Source organism: Xiphias gladius, chromosome 7, assembly GCF_016859285.1.
Source record: "Xiphias gladius isolate SHS-SW01 ecotype Sanya breed wild chromosome 7, ASM1685928v1, whole genome shotgun sequence".
Taxonomy (NCBI): Eukaryota; Metazoa; Chordata; class Actinopteri; order Istiophoriformes; family Xiphiidae; genus Xiphias; species Xiphias gladius.
This window is the reverse complement of record NC_053406.1, coordinates 7,626,533-7,643,727: the sequence shown is the minus strand read 5'-3', so window position 1 is coordinate 7,643,727 and position 17,195 is coordinate 7,626,533. Positions and strand designations below refer to the sequence as shown.

At 39.6% G+C, this 17,195-nt stretch overlaps 1 protein-coding gene across 1 annotated transcript in view; it reads left to right on the top strand.

Moving 5' to 3' along the window:
- The first annotated feature begins 8,557 nt into the window (after positions 1–8,557).
- rap1gap2a (RAP1 GTPase activating protein 2a) overlaps positions 8,558–17,195 on the top strand; it is a 72,124-nt gene continuing 63,486 nt past the window's right edge. The window contains exons 1-2 of the mRNA XM_040130416.1: positions 8,558–8,820; positions 12,769–12,804. Of these exons, the coding sequence (XP_039986350.1) occupies positions 8,777–8,820; positions 12,769–12,804 (80 nt within the window). The 5' untranslated portion in view covers positions 8,558–8,776. The remainder of the gene's footprint in view (positions 8,821–12,768; positions 12,805–17,195) is intronic.

Genomic DNA, 17,195 nt, shown 5'->3' with positions numbered 1-17,195 from the left:
TATATCTATCTATATATGTACATAGATAGATAGATAGATATACACAGATATAGATAGGGGCCATTCTACAGAATTGGTTCAATGTCAGAGATGGAAACAACTTCAAATAAATGTGTCTTTTTCCCAAAACTAAATCCCCAAATGGTTTCATGCTGCAGACACATTACTGGATGAGAGTAGCTTTCAATAAAACCCGCTAAAGGCTCATTTCATTAAACGTATGGCCAATATTTTTGGTCAAAGGGAGATGCTGGTTGGTTTGTTTTGAAGTGTACTGATGTAAACAAAACTAAACATGATTGGTCAAATCATTTGTCAGTCCCTTGAATTAATCTGCAACGGCTTCCTTTTGGATGTGTAGGTTACCAAACGAAAAGACACTATGGAATTCAACTACCGGTACCTATATTCCTGTCACTGTTACTTTGTTTTCGACAAACATGAACTGGTTTAAAGGTGCTAAATGTAAGTTTCTGCTATCGCTCCAGTCTAGAAGAAACGTTGCGAGTTCAGCTACAAATTTCATTCCTTTACTCACCAAGAGCTGAATCCAGCGGTGGAGAGCAACATCAGAATTAAATCTTCTTTTGCTTCTGTTTATATCACTTCTTTTATTCTACTGAAGTTAGCACCCTAACTAGCTGGCCCGTCTCGTAAGAATATTTGGCGATACTGAGTCACTGTAGCGTCGTCTGTCCTCAGTACAGCATGGGAGGATGAAGAAGTAGCACTGCTCAGAGGGCGTATTCTAACCCCTTGTAAATGCAATGATGACTGATGCTCTTGGCAAGTGACCATTGTCACCACCACCACCGCCCGCTCCCGGCAAGAAACCACTTTCCGCAACACAGAAAAACTTACATACAGCCCCTTTAATCAGTGGTATTTTGTTCTTCGTAATGAGCCCCCATTTGTCCAATGGATATTTGTTTTTTGACCCACAAATTACTTTTTACTATGGCAAGACAAGATAGCCATAAACTAGCAGGTAATATGCTAACATCTTTTTGCTGCAAAATTGAATCTTGTCATTTCTGTGTCGTAAATCTTATTAAGATTTATTAGGTTTGTAGGCAAACCTTTGGTGACTACATTCAGTGTGTCTCACCGAAACACATTGTGTGTATCCTTGAGGCCTAACAAACATGTTGAATGCATTTCCCTTCTAATAAAACATTTGCGAAGCAATTTAGTAACCTGAATTGTTTACCTGCCTTTGCTGCAGCGTCGCTGTGTTTCTGCCACCTGTAGATCAGTGGAATACTTTGAAACCACTGGCAGGACTGTACACTGTGACATGACACCAACGTGCTCATGCACGTGGAAACGCATGCAGATGCATGAGAGAAAACGTATTATGTTAATCATAAAAACACAGCTTTATAATGTTCTCTTCATAACACTAGGTCATGTTGTTACAGTAGAGAGAGAGCCATATAAAGTTGATTTCTGTGACTGGAAAAATATGTAATTCTGTCTTGTGCCCAAAATATTTGCATTATGTCCTTCCGTTTGTGAAAATGAGTCATGAATGATGAAATGGTGCACGAGTCCTTAGTATGGTTCTAATAAAAATCATAGTATTTAGAGAGAACAATAGCTTCACATCAAAGGTGTCTCTGTTTTGGTTCATAAAGTATGTGCTTTTATGTTTGTGTGTGCATTTGAATTTGTGTATGCATGTGATTCAGTGTGTGCCTTTTTGTTTTCTAATGTTCAGAGCAGCATATGGATGATATGTTGTGTTTTCACGAAAATCACAACTTAATTATGTGATTCGCTTAAGATATGTGTTTTATTGTATTCGCAATTCGCAATTGCGGTATCTTATAATCATTGCCTTTTTTACATTAATTTTGGTTTAATTAGAGGACTCATAGTGGTTACATCTGCTTATGTCATAGCTTGAGGACAATCAAATATAATAGATTAGTCTGTTGTGATCTCTGCTGTCATCCATTACTAAGCTTGCCTTAATACATAAGCAGTTGAAGGGATACATAGAACAACCTCTGAGTAAAGACGAGATGATTATCTTAATTTAATTGGAATGAAATGCAGCTGCTGTGATCATAGTTCAGTCAAACTTCATGCAAGCATCCTCCAAATGCAGAGCCCGACTGTGAAGTCAACAGAGATATTTATCATAATTAATTAAGCAGTGATCTCCAGAAAACATGTGCTTTACCAGTCTGTATGCAGGTGGCAAGAAAGAACAGAAATGGCAAGACGCACGTGGAAATAATGTTTGGCTTGTTGTTCAATATGCAGGCTTGGTGCCTCTGTGCTTCGAGTATGTGAGTATCTCTGTGTGTGTTATAATAGATGGTGATGGATGTGGTTGAGACATGAGCCATGAAAGCAGGGCATCAGATCTGTCTCTAAAACAGCAGCCCTCTTGAAAAACCTCATATGACTAAGTAACCTATTAGAGGCACAAGATGGAGAGATGGATGAAGGGAGGGAGAGATGATGAAGGAAAATGAGAGAGGTCTGTCACATCTGTCGGGGTGTATATCACCCCCTGGGAATCCATCTAATGACTAAATACCTTATTACATGGTGGGGAGTGAGAAGGAAGAGGAGGGAGGCGGTGAGGAAGGAACAAAAGTAATAAAGGTGGAAACATCACCTCTCCTGGGAGTCTCACTGCCATTAGACAACAGGGAGACAGTTAGTGAGAATGAGACAAAACTGGTTTGATGGAAGAAAGAAAGTGGAGACAGAAGAAAGGAAAAAGTGAAATAATGAAGTTTGTAAAATATTCTCTGAGACAAAATTATATCATATTCTTGAAGTGAGATAACAGTGCATTCATTTCACACATGCTGCATCTTGATTATACTCATGGTCCATTAGAATACACTAAGCACTGTTGTTTGCTGTTTGCATAAACAGAAAACCCCAATTTTTTCTCTCTTACTGGTAGTGGTATCAGAAACATGGAGAAAAATTTAGTTTTATGTATAAAGGTTACGAAATTATAATTCAAATAGTAATTTGTCTTTTAGGAACTATGTCCCTGTGGCTCTGGACTTTCGGACAGACCCCGCTGTGAACAATTTAATTGGAACTACTTTCTAATGAAGAAATAGTCCCTATGAATACCGTTGACAGTGAGGTCAGTGATTTATCCTGAGTAATTGGGACTATGTTTTTAGAAAGCAACATTGCTGTTGGATTTTTTAAATGTGTGGTTTTATTTTGACATGTCAAAACCCTGGTAAATGGGAAAATATGTCTTTTTATGATTTGAGTGAATGGAACCTTTAATCTGTGTCCACCCTTGGGATTAATGTGGATTTAAAGGATGAATATTACAGGGGATCTTACAAAGGGTGAATACCAATAACAGAATTACTCATACCATGCAGTTTGGTGCAATAGATTCTAGCTTTGTGAAACTTAAGATGTTCTCTCTCACCTCCCTGTCCCACTTACACACACACATCTGCGAAAGTGCAAAGTCACACATCCTTTTTGTCCCTCACATTCTCCACCAAAAACTGTATCACTGCTCTCTTTAGATTGAACCTGAAAGTTGTTTCAGCAGTAACATAGAAACAGAGGAATGTTGGGTAAAAAGGCAGTTACCTGTGCTGGCATATACAGAAGATGTGACATCTGACACTGATTACTAAGGACATTTTTGAAATTACAAGTGACACAGTGGCCCATTACACAAATTGCAACCTGGTCTACCTACATAGGAACATGTGATTTAATAACCTAATTAAACTACAAGATAACAAAATGCACCATGTTGGCATGACAAACTGTGAATCATGCCGCCACTGTGTATTAGGCTGTGTCAGAGTAGGTAAAGCAAAACTTTTGTCTTGACAGTGACACTCTTGAGAGATCTCAATGTCAAACAGGCTGATGTCTTGAAATTGGCAGATTTAAATCATGTGTTGTAATCCCGTTTCACAAAGCAGTACTGGCATTAAGCGGCTGGCCCAGGAGTTAAAGTGCTAATAACAACATTACAGTGCAGCAGGGCTGATAAATGCATGCTGTTTGACAGTTAATATGCTCTTGGTAGTGTAGCCGTAGAAAAGATACTGTGGTGACCTCATGAGATGTGGTGTCACCCAGCCCACTTGCCAACATTTGGTAACACAAAATGTGGTGGTGGTGGTGGTGCAAGTTTCACATTTTAGGACAAAGTTGATGCGCCGTACACGAAACAGAGAGGAGACTGGGGGACAGGAGTGTGACTCTTTCCAGAACGCAACACATCTTCTCAAGTCATAATGCTCTTGATAGCCACTGAACAACTGAATCTCAAAAGAATAGCATCAACAATAGGCAAAACTGCATTTGGTATAGCATGTTTACATATGGGCATTCGCAGGTTTAATGAATACATTTTTTTGCACGTGCATCGTGAGGTCACAGAACATTAAACAAGCAGAACATGATCCTCTGGTTTGAATGTGATGGCAAATAATCAAAGCAAGAAGCAAAGTGAAAGCAAGAAAGTTACTTTATCTCTGTAGCAATATGATGATACAGTATATTGAAGCCAAGTTTATTTTGAGAAAAATATGCATACAGTCTGTAATTCTCTCTATTCAGTATGTGCTTGACACACAGACTAAACTGTGTTATCACCATCTTGATGACTTTTCAGGCTTGATGTAGTTTTGGGTCCAGTGAGAAAAAGGATTTCACACAAAGAGGGTTTAGACATTTCTGATCAATACAGCAGTCTTGAGTATTGCTTTCCAGCCTCAGAGATCTCCCAGGTGGTTTCTGTTTGATTGATGTGGAGACTGTGTAATCTGTAAAATGAACAACAAGGGCTCAACTGAACGTGGCAGAGTCAGAGGAAGCCAGGATTCATTTGTTCAATTTTTCTAGAGATCTTTATTTCTCTTACTGTGGCGGCATACGGAAGAAAACACAAAAGAAAAGAAAACTGGAAAATAAACACGTGTTTTTATTTAAAAAAAAACTTTCTTTAAACCACCATGAATTGATTTTTTTAGGCCACTTAGGGGCAGCATGACAAGCTGTAAACACAACAGTAACATTATCAGCTTTTAGGTTGACATGGTGAGCGTTGTCTATTTACACATCCAGCAGACACGGAGCAAAAGCATCATTCGTTTTAAGTCCTGACCAATATTAACTCTCCTTTTAGCCGTGTTTTGGTCTCCAGTGACTCTTGAGGGAAATATATATTAGTGCTAAATGCTCCACTATGTTCACCCGCTGCATCTGGTGAACATAGTGGGCATAGTTTGGTGCTTGGCATGTAGCGCACAGTCGTTTTTTGAGCTTTCTGGTTAAATACAGATGCTTGCTTTGGTCAAAAACAAGGCCACATTTGTAAACCGTCACAAGCTATCTTAACTTTGGATCCCATTGTTCTCCCAAAAGACACCATGGTGTATAGCAGTATTTATCCAAAAACAAATAAATCACAACACCTAATATTCACGTCTGCCTCAGGGTTGGAATATCTATTATCTTCTCCTATGTTAATGTGTGCAAGTTTCATGCTTCCTAACTGATTAGAAACCAGGAAGAGTATCATGTTTAAAATGATACAATTTTTCACTGAATTTAAGAGTCGTATAAAGTTCTGCAACTTTACTTTTTTTTTTCTTTCCTCTTTTCCAGTCTGACTTTCATGACTGCTGTGATAGAAATGAATTTTGCATGTATACTGTTTGTGAACCACTAGAGGGAGAGTTGGGTCTGCACCCAGAGCTGTCACTGTCAGGATCTGATAGCCTTTGTACTTCAATGGGAGATCTACTTTATTGAATAACTGACACCTGTGATCCCATAGTGTTTGTTGGTATTTGTGTATGTGTTTGTCACTGCCTCTTTCTCTGTGAGTTAAAATGTGTTTCAAATATAAAAATCAGTGACCTCTACTGTAAACCTTTTTAACGCATTGCTGTGAGGTGAGAACAGGGATTAATTCACTGTAACAGTCATACTGTCCTACAAAGCCAAAACAAGATACAGTATCTGGTCAAAATTGAGTGAAGACTGGTATCTAACTTTACGATGTCTTTTTTACCATATAAAAACAAACTATACAATAGAAATGTTTTATTTTTTTGTTAAAACAACCTTTAACATTTGCAGTAACCAGGAAACAGAGATAACAACCAAACTGCGGTAACAGCTCTCTGGCTTTGTATAGCTGCTGAGGCTGCAAGCGCAGGCTTGGTAAATCCCTGGGCTCTATAGAAGCTGTCATCCCAGTTATGACACATTCACATCATATTGTTTATCATCATTACGCAACTGTTCACGTCAGGCTCTGGGTTGTAATGCCCAGTTGGAGATGTGTGCATGTGTGCATGTGTTTCAGACTGAAGACCAGTTCACTGGGGAAAGCTTGTCCAATTGGGGACAAAAGCTGATTTTCGAGTCAGTGGTTTAGGTCAGGGTTAGGGTGAGTCTCCAGGAAATGAATGCAAGTCTATCTAATTTCCCCAAACGTGACCAAGGTCAACAGGTGTACGTGTGTGTGCTTCCAGTGGAGTATTGTATTGATTTTCATGAGGGCAGTCTCATATTGATAGAGATCAGAGCACATTGATAATATTTCACTTATAATATTTTCATTGTGAAATCTTTTGACATGTCATAGAGGACAACGTGGACTTAGTGAGTACTTTTTGAAGTGATTGTAAATCAAATCAAGGCTGTATTCAAAGAAGGAAGAACATGAGAGCTCAGGTTTAACATGAAAATGAAACCTATAACCTCCTCTGGAAATTATTTTATTTTTTCGTTTATTTTATTCCCTGGTATCAAGCCTATGTTTGCCTTTAAACTCCAGTTCACACAGGCTGTAAAAATAACACATGACAATAATACAATCCAATTCAAAAGCATTGAAAATAACTATGTATGCAAGTAAACACCACCTTTGTCCAACCGTGCAAAGTAGGCAAATGCCCCAGGACCCCCAGAGTGCCAGGTCCACTGCATGTCAGTTGTTTTTGTTAATTTGATCAATTGCAAATATTACCCTGATTTTGCACCAACATACATTCTCAACAATCACAGAATGTCCTGTACCCTTGTCTTGTAGGGGGACCATGTTTAAAATCCTAGTTTCAGTATCTTTATTATTTAAGTTATATGTTCAAATGTTTATTTTAAACTGCCAGATATTTTCAACTCAAATATATTTTGCTAAGAAATCAGTATATATACTGGTGTTTGGTTAGACTTGTTTACTTATTTGGTCTGAATTTGAATTGCCAGAAATAAGAAATTGAAGTTTCATTTATTTTTATGCAGTGATATCGCCCCCTACATTAGTGTTCTCCACAATGTGCTGTCAGTTGATTGATCCAATATTTGTTTGGATGGGGGCTACAAATAGCAAATATCAGTTAACCAGCTTGGGGGCGCAAATTGTTAGCTGCTGCTTAGTCCCATCTGTGATTTGAGCTTATGTTATGACATTAGTTACTCTGTGCTGACGTTACAAGACTCCCTGTTATTGTGAGTTTTCGACAGCCTGTGGGCTATCATAATACGGCTGTGATTGGATTGAATTATGTATGATACAACAAATTCATGAAACAAAGTCTCAATCAACAAATAGAATATAAAACATTCTGAAGCGCTGAAGCATAAAATATCCCATGAGGTATTTTTTGAAAAAAGGCTTTCTAGAGTTATTTCATTACATTATCTGTACGTTAACATTGAACGTTAACTCTGAGAGTGAGACCTGTCAACTCTAGAGTGAGGAGGAAGGACACTCCCTTTGGTCACAACATGAGAGGTTTCTATGTGCAACGATGCAGTCTGACTGCACGGCTGCTCAGCTCTTCCCTTTTCCTTTAATAGCATAATATTGAACTCTTTATTAATAAATGAATACGGCTTTACTCTGCTTTTGAGTAGTTTGCAGATTTTCCATTCAACACAGACTCCTGTGATGCGTTTTTAACCGATATTATAAGTCATGCCTGTAAAAACTTTACCTAAAGTTACACAAATCCTTGTCTAAATGAAAGACTAACATTTGAAACATATGGCTTGAAACATGATCGCGGTGTTCTTCTTCCTGTATCGGGCTGGAGGTCTCATGGGCAGCGGGAGCATTGTAATTGCTATGTCCTCTGTCACTGCCCATTCAAGGTGTTTCTGCAAGCTACTGTGTGAGTGGGAACTGTGAGGAGAAATCAGCAGACTCACTGGGGGACACACAGCGCAGGAAGTAACCACATTTCCTGGCAGTGGCCATGTGGGCAGACCAGTTGTAATGATGAAGGTGATTCAAGGGTCCAAATGCTGCTGCGGCTGCAGAACAGCTCTTTGTGTGTGTGAATGTGTGTGTGGGAAACAAACACAGAGGGTCAGATGGGAGATTGTGGTCCCTCCCCGCCTTGCCCCTCCCGCCCCTGCAGACATGTGTGTATACCTTATTGTACCTGTTTTTGTCAGTGTGTCAGGATGTGTGCGTGCATGTGTATTTAACCAGCTGTGAAAGCTAAAGAGCGAGCAGTGTTTCAGGAAAGAAGTAGCCGATCAAGTGGCACCGTAGTTAACAACAGCTCTGGAGAGGCAGGTGGGGAAGAAGAAGTGAATGAGACAAAGAGGAGAAAAAAAAGAGGGCAAATAGAGACGGGACCAGAGGGAGAGAGTGGGAGGGAGGCAGACAAAGTGCAACAGTACATAGCATAGAGAGAAAGCGGGAGAGAAAGAGACACACAGCAGAGCATACATTTCCCAGAAGAGAGAGCCTGAGAGTGAGAGAGACTGCTGAGAAGTTCAGTCTGACAAAATGCTGAGGAGGAGGAGAAGCTTATCCTTCGGTGGATTTGGATGGTATGTTCCCTTTTCATTGAATGCTAATGTGTGTGTTTGTCTGACAGTTTGCATACTTCTGATTGTGCACATTATGATTATGGTTGTACAGTGAGTTTGAATGATGCACTGTACATTGTGCTACTGAAATGTGTGGTTGCTGGTGTTATGGGTGTGTGTGTGTGTGGTGCAGAAATGTAAACTTTTTATCTAAAGAGGAAGGATGGGTGGAGGTCTCAGGCAGCTCCTCTAGATCACACCTCTACCACTCTGTTTGGCAGCCTTCTGTTTCTGTGGGTGTGTGTTTGTGTGTGTTTCTCTCTGTCTGTTTCACAGTTTCACCCTGAGCTGTCTCCATTCAGGGTGGGCTTACAATCAGCAGTCTGCTGTGTCTCTGCTTGCTGCTTGTTGTTGTTGCTATTGTCCTTTTATGGGACTATGGAAACAGCTCTTACTTATGTTCTCCTGACCTATTGGTCGAGAGAAGATCCCATGATGCAGCGCTGAAGAAGCTGCCAAGGAGCCCATTTAGCGCTGAATGCGCCGACTAGTCCGTGGGGGGGGGGGGGTTGTGCTGGCTCCCCTGCTGACAGTTGTTCTGACACTGAAGCGCTGCTCCAGAGCACTTAACCTTCCCAGCTGGGGTGAGGCAGCGTGTCCTGCCAGACAGGCTGGAATAACCTGAAACAATCAGAGCTGAGGAGCAGTGCATTACATGCAATGGGGTTAATTAGCGACTATTCTGTATTACAGTGACAAAAACAAAACATAGCAATCAAATTTTTCAAAAAAACAGATGATTTCTTAAATTTTATTTTACACATGAAATTAGTTTACTCATCATGAAGAATACTACTCGACCTTTGAACAGTTGTACAATGTTTTCTGTGGCTCTGGAGGAAGTTGTTTTTCTTAAAACATTATTTTATTTAACCTTTATTTAACAAGGAAAGGTCTCACCTAGATTAAAAAACTATTTTACAAGAGTGTCCTGGCGAAGGCAGGCAGCAGCACAATACACAGGGTTACAGACATACATAAAATAATTTCCAATAAAAATGAAGAATAAATTACAGTAACCTACAATATCAAAAATATTCATCAAAAACTTTCGCAAGTCGTCATCATCAGGGGTCAAAAAGGGGGCTATATCAATCAAACAAAACATCTACAGCCAGATGTGTCTGACTCCAAGTCGTAAGATTAAGATTACTTTAAATGCATCCAGTGAGACCAGTTCTCCTAGATTTCAGGAAATTTTGCAACTGATTCCAGGCAGAGGGAGCAGCACACTTAAACGCCCTTTTTCCACTGTTAGAAAAAATAACCCTGAGTTGCATTATGGGAAATGTAGGATGAAGTATTTTTGGAGCTCTAGCCATACTACGGACTAAAAGTCAGGATATCCAAGTCTCTGTTGCTTCAATGTTGACCATTCTTTGTTAAATCTGTCCATTGCAAGTTCCCCAACTATATTAAAGCGCAATACTAAATTACTGGAGCACCCATTTAACAGATCAGCAACAGCTCATCTCAGCAACATGTTTGAATGTTGTGTGGCTGGAGACTAAAACATCCACAGAACAATGCAAGATGAAAGAGGTCACGATAGTAATTTCTTTCTCTGTTAGTTAAAGAATACCTAATAGAATAAATGGTCTAACTGTGAAAAATCTATAACATGTTATTTTGTTTATTATTATAATATCAAAAAAACGCACCAGAGGGGTAAGACGAATACCCTATTTTTCAAGAATGGTCAAGAATCATAGTGTCATTTCATCAAATTCCCGAGACAAGGGAAGCATGTAGAATAATCTTAGTGGCAGAAGTTTTTCTTCTTAAATATGTCTTGGAGGCTGAATATGAGATGGAAATACTTCTTAAGCAGGATTCTTCCTGCTGTGTATGAGGTCTGCGGGCATACTAATCCAAATTTAACTGAAATTAAAAGCAGAGTTTGTCTCGTGGATTACTCTTAAGAATTTGTAGGCTTTAGCAGATTACATTTTGTACGCAGCCAAGACAGATCAAACAAGCAGACACAGTGTGAAGGGACCATAAGTAGTATCTATCTTCTTAATACTAGACTCATTGATCATTTATACCACCACCCACAAGCAAAATGTGGCCCAATTACGTTAAAGTTTCTAAGAATACTCAAATTTCCCGTGTGCTGATTGTTCGAACATTTTCAAAATGTGAGGTGCAATGAACATTGCAGCCCCTGAGGGACGAAGCATGGCTTCAGGCATTTAGTGTTTTTGGACAGCATTTTACTTTGCATCTGAAACTTGTAAGTATCAGCCTATCTGGTCTCTTTGTGGAATTTGAGCATGTTTATATTTGTGGCTATCACATGGACAGATATGGATGCACAGATGGCTACTTCAGATGGCGAGCTGTTGGAGCACCTGTGCATAGATGCATGAGGAAATGTAAAAGCAAACGGAGAGCTGACTATGAGGAGGCAGGCCATTTGAAAGAAAAAAAAAAGTTTCTTTCAAACAATCCAGATCATCTGTCATGCTATTTAGATAGGAAAAACTGTCCCAGAGAGGTCAACTGTAGCATTCCCTTCATAAGATGTGGGGTGAATATACATACACATGATAGACTGATCTGTTTGAGGAGGCATAAGGTGGGTGGTGTATCTTCTTAACTGCTCAGAGATAATCCTATGACAGCAAAGACTACAGCTACATTACAATATGAAAGAAGGTAACATTTGTCGTGTTGCAGCATCAGACACCAGTGAGGCAGTAAAGTGTCATGCTGGCACCCACTGGGAACCATGGTGTTTGATTGTTTTACTGTAGTTCTGTTGATTGAGATACATTTTAAAAATGCATCATGCAAACATTTGTATTAACAAGCTTTAGCTCAGTATGAATCTGTAACGTTACAGTTCTCTGTGCTCTGCGCTATTCTCCTCTGTTTACACTGCTGTAATGCTGCGCTATTGTTGATATCACATTAGAAACCCAGAAAATATTCAAATTATATTCAAATCATCCAGGTAAAAAAAAAGTGTGCGCTCTATTTGTGTGTCCATGGCATTTGTGTGTCTGTTATGAATGTGCGTATTTGTATCAAGTAGATCAGGCACCGTTCTGCAAAGTTAAGTCTCTAAATAAATGTGATGAAAGAATTCATGTCACAACATCTTCCTGGGTGAGAACGCTGTAATACAATCACTAAACATGCACATACACGCACACACACACACACAAACACACACACACACACACACACACACACACACACACACACACACACACACACACACGAGGCATGTGCACATGCAGATGCCTCTCAGATCCTCCACCATTATTAGCAGTAAACAGCAACTGAACTGAAAAGTTGTGAATATCACTCGCTCGGATTTTCCATGTTTCTAGGATGAACAGGACATATTGAAGCATGACTAAAGCCCTTATAAACACTTAGACTTCTCAAAACCGGTCCGCGCAGTTAGCAGAGAAGTAACCTTTTAAAATCTAATCATGAAGTATGCTTTACTCTCTGCCACGGACTTTAGACTGACACTGTACACTAATTGTGTACTTCAGGCTGTATCTACTCTGTATGAATTGAAGATACTTTATGGAAACTGGCACATTTATTTTTGGCCTTTATGACCTGGTTAGCTTGGTTGGACCAAACTCAAAATACTCAAAACAGAGTATTTTACACACCTTAGAAATGTTGACCGTTTGTAATTCATGCAAGTTTGTGTTTCATGCACTGACCATGCATACTATAACACGCACACACACACACACACACACACACACACACACACACACACACACACACACACACATATATATATATATATATATATATATATATATATGCATACTATAATGTACACACACAAACACATGTGACGTGATCAGAGACGTGATCAATAATGTTTCTTTCTCTTTTTATGTGTGTCTTTGTCTCTTCGTCATTCTTCTCCAGGATTGACAAGTCCACTTTGGCTGCACTGAAAACTCGGTAAGTTCTTTTTTAGTAACCAGGTTTGGGGCATCTTTCTTCTGCTTCTAATTTTGCCAAATCTATCCCAGTGTCGGGTAAAAATTACTATTCTAATCTGATTAGTTAGTCAGGCAAGGCACATAATTTGTGTAAATGTGCTTGTGGGGAAATTCTTGGGAAACACTGATGTGTAAGGGTTCACAAATGAGGACTGAGACTGCGGCTTTCCCAACTTCACGGTAACGTAAAAGCTACTTGCAAACTGGACCCTATTTCCACTTATTTTCCATCATGTTGATTGATTCTGACTGAAACCTGAACAATCGATTGACTGTAGAGCTACGGATATTTTACTTGAGTATCACATAAATACAGATATGTAGAAATTAATACACACTCCTACTCACGCTACACACTAAGCAAGTCTTTTTCAACTGAGGACCCAAGTGAAAAAATAATCTAAATTTCTTCCTTTTTCCAGGAGTTTTGATGCTATCTTAGCCATTGTTTCATCACTTCCTGGTTTACTGTGTACCTGTACATTTTCTGCCCAGTCCTTGGGCAAGGCACTCAATTTCTTACCGCTGCAGTGGAGATGATCAGTTGTAATTAAAGACTGTGGTTGTGTTGTGGCTTCCCGCTGTGTATTTGGTTTCCTTTATGAATATGAAGCAGCAGTTTCCACATGACCCCCTCATTTTTGTCAAAATCCTATGCCATGCATTCATGGCAGTGGGGGTCGTCAAGGGGCCGGGGGTTGTTGGACTTTTTCTGCCCGATGTTCCGCCTCGTAGGCTACATTCAGGCAGCCCTAACCCTGTGATTGGTGAACTTTTATTGGAGCCATACAGAGCCTGACAGGAAGATCTGCAGACAAACCTCAGGATTCAACAACTACTCACCCTCCTCTGCATTTTTTGGAGAGAGAGAGAAGAAGTAAATAAATAAATAAACTATATATTTCAATTTACAGGTAAAAAAAAAAGTATGTACATTTAATATTAATCACAGCTAAAGCAGAAAAGGACAGTGTTCTTATAGTTAGACTCAATGTGCTAATTTCAAGGTAAGCATAAATGTAGGTAAATAAATAGCATCCACATAAATTTATTCTTCTGGTTGAGGAACCCCATACTTCATTGTGTCCCTTCTCCTTCTGATACCGAAACAAACCCTTTGTTACTAGCAAAACCCACCACTGGATCATTTTCTATTTGGACATGTTGTTCAAGCCCACAATGGTAGGATGAGACTGGGATGAACAATGGTGCACCATTTCAGACTGTCTGCAAACCTGTCAGATCTCAGATCTTACCGATTCATTGTAAGACAGAGTAGTGCATCACTGGTTGCCGCCATCACAGCAAGAAGCTCCTGAGTCGAAACCCCACAAGAGTCACTTGGTGACTTTTTCCTATTGGTCTCATTTATTTGCTCTGGTTTTTTTTTTATCCCATAGTCACAGATACACAGGTTAGGTATTTGTATTGTATTCCTGTTTTTTCTCCTGATCAAGGCACTGGCCTCAGAGCTAGAGATGGTGTGAGTGCGTTGTAATGTGGAAGCCCACTGCTCCGAAATAGTAAGGATGGGTCAAATGCAGAGGACTAATATTCCCACAGGAATTGATAAGATATATTTTAACTTAATTAAATTACATAAAAATCTTACATAACTGGTTTATACACAGTTGCTGCAGGATAGTTTACATTAAGTAGCTTTGACTGTAAAAGTCAAATTTGACCAGTTTTATTCCTCTAACTCATGACCTACCACAACTACAGTATATATATATATATATATATATATATATATATATATATGTGTGTGTGTGTCTGATAACTCTAAGCTGCCCTGTGTTGCTCCACCACTTGCTTTGTTAATGTTGATAACATTGTTCACTCTCACTTTGGCTGACTTTATTTTGGAAACAAGAGCTGATGATGCTCATCATATCATTTGGAGTTTCTTTTATGTTTAATAGCTGTAAAAGGAGAAGTAACAGTAGAAATATCGACAGATGTGGACTTTGATCTATGACTTGGTTGTGCAAGTTGAGAAAGAAGTGAAAATCAAATTAACAAATATACGTAATGGCCATTTGGTCAAATTAATTCTGAATGGGAGTGGAGAGCATTTGCTCAGCTGTGTACCAGCTTCATGTGATTTTCTTTGAGGATATTATGTGGAAGGAGCTTGTCTGTGCTGAAGCAAACCACCAGCAACCCCTGCTAATAGAGGTTGCCATAGTGATGAGGGGTGAAGAGCTTTTGCGTGTGTGTTTGTCTGAGTGTCAGTTTATACCAACTCTATCTGTAGCTACAACCCAAACCCTAGGCTGTCCAAGCAAACACACACATGCACACAACCCAAGCAACAGTAAACTCTGCACCAGTCAGCCAGTCACAGCCACGTTTACTCTCTAAATCTGTTCAAACCTTTTCAGTTTCCCTTTTGACATAAGTTGGGTGTTGGTCAGTTCTCAGGAGACCTAACTGTGCATGCACCATCAGAGCCAAAACTGTAAATACGAAATAGTTTAATTTAAACTCTAATAAAAACTCCATCTTATCAAGTCATATTGTCTTAAAACCAGTAAAAAGAAAATCTGCCAGCGCAGTAGAATGATTTCCACCTGATTCCAATAGAGGTCAGCTTTGTCAAGAAGTTTTCGGAAATGAGTGTCTGTGTCTTGAAACAAACATGGAAAAGGCAAATGACATGATAAGAAAGAAGATTTTTGCTGTGTAGTTAAATGCACTTGGCAACAGCTTTTCTACAGGAGAGATCCAGGGTTTTATTTTGAGTTAATTAATCACAAAGCTGGTAGCAGCTCATCATACATTGCGGGTTGGTTTTTACTCTTGAAAACAAGTGATTGTTTTGGATTTCTACAGTAGAAGAAGACTAACAATATATGAAGATTTAGGATGAGTTGTGTTTTGAGCCTGTGAAAGGCTTTATTCTATCAAAGTGCTTTGTATAAAGGAATATTAAGATCAGTGTGAATCATGTAAAGTACTTGTCTGTTTTTCTCATGCACGTGAACACATGCACACACACAAACACACACACACACACACCTTTAGTGTCTCTCTCAGTCCATGGCCAGGTGTCATTAGACCGTCTACTCTGGAGTGGCTCTGCATATGAATGAGTGAGTCGTGACTCCTGCTTGAGCTGCTCCTCTGTCCTGATGCTGAATAGCATAGACTTGTGTGTGCGTGTGTGCGTGTGTGTGTGTGTGTGTGTGTGTGTGTTGGATCCAGGCGTTAAATGTAAGAAAACAGTGCAGAGAGAAGGACAACAGAGTTAAGAAGGAGTGGAACAGAGATGTCAGTCTGCAGGGTACAAAAGATAAATGCAATACAGTGGGACACTTGATGTGCTAACGGGGTCACATATGATTTGCAAAATAGTTGTTGATATAAAAACATAAACAGGTTTTAGAATTGCTATCATTTATTTATGATCTATTGAGAGCTTTCAATTGCATGAAAATACTATAGAATGCAAATTATACCTTTCTGAAATTCACAGGTCAGAAAACAGTAAGAAAGTCTGTGGAGAGGAAAAGAGGGGAGGAAGGAAAGATGGGAATTGGAGACAAGAAAGAGAGTACACAAAATGACAGATATTTGACTTTTTCTTCATTTGTATAACACCAGCCCAATATTTGCTGTTATTCAGACCTAATAAACACACAGCTTGTAAGATTCCTGATTTATGACTTTAAACTTACTCTATTGACTCAATAGTTGGTCAACTCAACTCCTGCAATGAAAATGTACCAGGAGGATTATACTGGAAAATAAAGTCACAAAGGAAGAGGAGAAAAAAACAAGGGAAAGGTGAAAGAGGGAAGCAGAGGGCCAAGGGAACAGAAACATCAGATGGATAGTTCACTTCAAAGTTTGCAGCTGCAGGGCAGCAGATGTGAGGATGTGTGCTTTTTATTCCTCCCTAGCTCTGATTTTCTCTCCCTTTTTCTCCCCCTTCTTCTCTCTCCTCTGCCATTAACCGCCACTGCTCCTCTGCCTCATCTCTCCTCGTGGTTACTGGAAAGAGATCTCTCCGCCTTCACAGCACACACAACACCTCATGAATAACTGCATAATCAAACCTGAGTGTCTGTGTCACCTAATTGTGTGTGCGTGCGTGTGTGTGTGTGTGTGTGTGTGTGTGTTTTGTGAGGAAACACATGCATCTGTTTTTCTTGAAGTGGTGGTGAGGGTGAATGAATATTATAAGTGGACGAAAAGGCACAATAGAGGAGAGAGAGGAAGAAACACACTGGTAGAGGGGGAGACGTTGCCCCTGATCAGCTTCTTAATACTTTGTGACGATGCCCCGCAAACTGTGGTGAGTAACTGCTTCCCGTGTGTGGTTCTTACACTGTCTGCATACTT